This window comes from Silene latifolia, chromosome Y, assembly GCF_048544455.1.
Source record: "Silene latifolia isolate original U9 population chromosome Y, ASM4854445v1, whole genome shotgun sequence".
NCBI lineage: Eukaryota > Viridiplantae > Streptophyta > Magnoliopsida > Caryophyllales > Caryophyllaceae > Silene > Silene latifolia.
In genome coordinates this window covers 443,526,057-443,531,120 of record NC_133538.1, presented here as the reverse complement: position 1 = coordinate 443,531,120, position 5,064 = coordinate 443,526,057, and the positions used below count along the sequence as shown (strand labels likewise).

The 5,064-nt window shown below is 35.1% G+C and overlaps 1 protein-coding gene across 1 annotated transcript; it reads right to left on the bottom strand.

Moving 5' to 3' along the window:
* Positions 1-3,055: 3,055 nt before the first annotated feature.
* On the bottom strand, positions 3,056-4,154 carry LOC141632708 (uncharacterized). Its single transcript, XM_074445226.1, has 4 exons — positions 4,077-4,154; positions 3,599-3,721; positions 3,323-3,526; positions 3,056-3,247 (listed from the first exon to the last, which is right to left on the bottom strand). The coding sequence occupies exons 1-4, from the start codon at positions 4,152-4,154 to the stop codon at positions 3,056-3,058; spliced, it is 597 nt and encodes a 198-aa protein (XP_074301327.1).
* Positions 4,155-5,064: the final 910 nt, after the last annotated feature.

Sequence of the window (5,064 nt, the reverse complement as noted above, 5' to 3'; positions counted from 1 at the left end):
TTGTTTATTTTAATTTTCAAAAAATCTAAAAATATTATAAACATTGAAAAATTTCGGAAGTTTTAATAAAATTGCACCTTTATTTTTGCATTTAGGTTGAGTCGGAACGTTGGAACTTTTTATGCTACCTTGAGTCTTTTACCTTTGCCCTGCAAATCTTTAGCATTTTTGTTGGCATGGTTATTTGCATAATCTACGAGTTTTTGTTTAAATGTGGTTGAACGAATAGACTTGACTCTAATATTGGCAAACTACATATACATTCTAAGATTTAGAGCTTGATAAACTGGTGTCATTCATGACCGGTTTCATTTAGGATGTGAGTAGTACTTCTTATAAGGCATGTAACATCAAATTGCACAAGCATGACACACTTTTCTTAGTACCTGTATGCATTCGGGTTTGTGACGGCGACACATGTGGAGAGGTAACTTATGATCTCTTCTTTCATTTCTACCAATGAGCCTCACATAGCCAAATTGACGTGTTTTGACCCTTTATTTAACTACGATCTTAATTTAGCCTACCCTAGTCAAGCTAGTTTAGCAATTATTTTGGGTATGTTGTGATTATCAATTTGGTACTCTGTCTTGAAATAAGAAGTTGAGGAGAATGAAGAAAAAATGGAATGGAAAAGATTGAAAAAAAAGAAAATAGGAGAAAAAATGATGAAAGGAAGTTGAAAGAAGAAAAGAAAAAAAAAACAAAAGAAATGGAAAACTTCGGAATATGACTCTCATGCTTATCATTATTTTTCATGGGGAGTCTTTTGATGGTGTGAATGATGATTTGCCACAATGGCACGATTTTACGTTTTATATATTGAGTAGTGAAGTGGAATGAGTTTATTATTTGGTTACGGTTGTACTAGCTTGGCTTTACCTCCACTTTTCCAAATTATTTTGCCCCTTCTTACCCAATTACCTCACCTCACACTAAATGTAAGTCCTCGGCATGTGTCTTGGTCCTGATTGGTTGGAATGCATATGTACGGTCGGTAGAAATCGGTTTCATGTTAGTTTGCATACATCTTCTTATAGGTCGAAGTTAGGTGACCGGCTTTATTTCTTTCTCTTTCACAAAATTATAATCACCTTGTGCTTGATCTGTGTGATGAGCGACCCGTGTGAGTCCGATATATATGAGTCTTGCTAGGTCGACGGTTCAGTAGTTTCAAAACATTGACTTAACTCGTTTGCACTTAACCCATTGCCACTTTGTTAATTTGCTCCATTAAATTGCTTTCGGTGAACAATTTGTAGCTGGTAAGCTTGTCCCGTTCCACTAGTTGGCTTTAGATGCATTTATAGTTTGCTTGGGGACAAACAAAGGTTTGGTTTGGGGAGATTTGATGCGTGCATTTTATATAAGGTTTTTACCCTATATTTACACGCATTTCTTGGTTATTTATGTAGCAACTGGCTACAAATGCCCCCGTATAGTCTACTTTGGTTTGTTTTGTACTATTTACAGGTAAGAACTAGAGAGGAGCTAAATTAAGCTAGAACCTGCCCCGTTTGCATGCATTTTGGAGGAAGACGAATTGGAGCTTGGAATATGTCACTTAGGGATGCGTGAAGTGGCTTCGAAAGGCGTTTTGAGTTCATCCGTGCTGATATAGTACTTCATTCTCTCGATCGACTAAGCTAGCTGCTAATACTGGTCGATCAAACACACTTTGATGCTGAGGACACTCGATCGAGAAGATATCTATCCTCGATCGAGAAGGGCGTATGACGAGTTTCTCGATCGAGTACTTGATTAACTCGATCGAGAGGTTTGACCTTTATTTCACACGATCGAGTTGTTTGTTTCTACTCGGTCAAGTAGTTTTGACGATTAGAATATTTTTACGCAATCTTTTAGTTTTACCGTTTGGATATTCTAGTTTTATCTTAGAATAAATAGGCCGACGACAGATAGAACGGGGGATGATCTCTCTCTCTCTCTCTCTCTCTCTCTCTCTCTCTCTCTCTCTCTCTCTCTCTCTCTCTCTCTCTCTCTCTCTCTCTCTCTCTCTCGGCTTTTTACTCTCTAGACCTAAAAACTCTATTTCTGGGAATTCCTTTGTATTCGGTATTTTTGATCTTTAATTTCATTCTATTAATTATTGCAATTATTCTTGTTCCTATTATCTCTTTACTTTATTTCCTCATCCCTTGTTCCCTTTTAGTAATTTGTTATCATGTTCAAGTTATTCAACTCGTTTGTTGTTATCGATTTCTCAATTTTTATTATGCATAGCTAATTTCCTTATGCTTGGACATAAGGGCAGCCATGGTAATTAGGGAGATATTAGATGATTAGGCTTGGCTAGAATTAGGTTAGTTTTGTTAATCACTGTATTTAATAGCAATTAGTTGTTGTAGTCGACGCATTTAGCTAGTTGATTTGATACGCCTTGACCTAGATCGGAAGATTGGAAGGGGTGAGATCTGCAGTAAACATTAAGACATTCTAATGAGGACGGAAGCTAATTTAGTAATGTTTTAGGGGGAATAGCGGACCGGAATGACCTTTTTATTACCCTGCAGACCGAGTTTGTGCTGACCTTTGACCCTATATTGGATCCCTAGAAAATAATGGTGAATCGACTGTCCTAGCTGTTTCTCTCTTTCTGGTAATTACATTAGTTTTATTGCTTGTTCCTTTATTGTTTCTCTTCTCTTTATCTCCGTAGTTTAGTATCAACAATCAACCCCTAAAGAATCGGTTACTTAGGCAGACTTAGTTCAGCATACAATATTCCCATCTCCCTGTGGATTCGATACCCGACTGCCTCTACTACATTTCATAGAGACCGGTTGGTTTTATTTTTGACAGGGTTACGACAGCTGTGTCAAGTAACATTTACTTCTATAACATGAATACCTGAAGTGGAAGCAACACTTCCATTCTTCACATCTTCGAAGTACTTTTTGCAGTTCCTCTTCCAATGCCCTCTTTCATTACAATAATGACAGACATCTTCAGAAGGCTTACCCTTTACTGACTCGGGCTTAGATTTGAGTTTGGCAATATTTGCCTTACTCTTACCCTTACCCTTATCTGAACCTTACTTTATAAAGCCCTTTCCTTTCTTTATCATCAGAACATTAGAGGTAGGAGCTTTCTTAATGCTAGGCTCAGCTGTCACAAGCATCCAATGCAATTCTTTTAGAGATTTGTCCAAGTTATGCATATTATAATTCAAAATAAAATCATTATAACTTGTATTCAAGGACTGAAGCACAATATCAGTAGCCAACTGTTGGCTTATTCAAGCATTAAGTCTTTCAAGAATATCAAAATAACCTATCATTTTAATAACGTGTGGACTAACAGGCTCATCTTTTCCCATCTTACAGTCAAAGATAGCCTTAACAATATTATACCTTTTAGTTCTAGCTTGCTCCTGAAACATAGCTTTCAGGTTTTCAACAATCGCATATGCCGACTCCACGTTCTCATATTGCTTCTTAAGCTCAGAGTTCGTGGTGGCAAGAATCAGACAGCAAACATCAGTATTAGCATCAGAATGCTCTTTCTATGCATTCTTAACGGTGGTATGGGCATTACTATCTGGTTTCTTAGGTAATTCCTTCTCAAGGACATATACCTTTTTCTCCTGCTTGAGAACAATTCTTAAATTGCGATACCGTTCCAAGAAGTTTGAACCATTCAACTTTTCCTTGTCAAGGAGGGAACAGAGAGAAAATGAATTGGTGGTATGAGACATAATCTACAACAATATAAATATGCAAGTATAAGTGACATGATAAAATAAAATATATGTAACAAATGAACCTTAAACAATTTTAAGATAACTCAAAATGTACAAGTAACCCTCATACGTATACAATATTCCAATACCCCAAATACCTATAATTTAAGTGGGCTTTGGCTCATCGCCCAAATTATAAGGATTAAGGTAAACATCTCTATGTTAATTGCATCTCATATACAATTCTCAGTTTGTTAAATAATCATAATATGAATTTTAACTCTTTGCCTCAAAGTTCAAAACTGTTTTGAAAACTTTGTTAAGACAACCAACCTACATGTGTGGAGAACTGTTATCCACCTGTTCAACTTACATAACCAGAATGCTCTACTTTGACAGACCCATTACATGATGATATAAGTATATTACAGTCATTAAGTTGGAAAGGCATAAACTTAATATTTAGATCGAGGGAATTAAACATATATGCATAATATTAATTCATACTAATGAACAAATACTTGTTATATGCATCTCATACATAAAAGAATCAACATTAGCATGTCTCATATTAAAACAAAAGCATATTATTAAGATACGCTAATATATATCAAATATATATTAGATAAGAGGTTAGTATAATCAAATTTAGTTACCTAATCAAATTAGGATTTATCATAAAATCAAATTGCGATTTTACATGTTTAAACAATTAGCATCAGTACTATTTAACATACTATCATATATTACGAAGCACTACAATAATCAAAACTTTAATCATGCTGTCAAACGACAATTGTGAAACTCTCGCATTTTCTCAATAGATGATTACACATGCATATTACAATCAATATACCACAAACTTAACAATAAATCAAGGGGAAGCAAATTCCACTCTGACTTGCGGCAAAACAAAGTTACCAAGTGTGCACGTGGAATGAATAACTAGAAAGCATGCAATTTGCATTGATTTTATTATACATAATGTTAATCTCATTAATTTTTATATTCTCGCATATCAAACATGGAATTCATGTAAGCCAACTACAACCATCAAACAGAGTATATCCATGTAACCGTAACCGCATACATCACATTATTAAGTATGCAAGTGCGAAAAGAAATACAATTAATTCGGTACTATGCCGATTTTAATTCGATTTATAACATTGCATACAAGGCTCTGATACCACTAAAGGGATTTGACGGTCCTTAAAACAATTTTATTAGACAAATATCCAGGATCATATGCATGTTAAAAATCAGAATTAAACATAAATAAAGAGGGCAATCAATTTACCTCGCAGCAGAATAAATCTGTGAGCAATAATATCCAGCAATATAAGAAAATAAGACCAGAT

Bases quoted from the DNA above. Each gene is read 5' to 3' on its own strand.
- LOC141632708 (XM_074445226.1), bottom strand. From the start codon at position 4,154: ATGCCTTTCCAACTTAATGACTGTAATATACTTATATCATCATGTAAT. The intron at 3,527-3,598 runs GTATATGTCCTT...AAGAATGCATAG, and splicing joins TTCTCAAGCAGGAGAAAAAG to AAAGAGCATTCTGATGCTAA. The intron at 3,248-3,322 runs GTTAGTCCACAC...ATAAGCCAACAG, and splicing joins AGATGGGAAAAGATGAGCCT to TTGGCTACTGATATTGTGCT.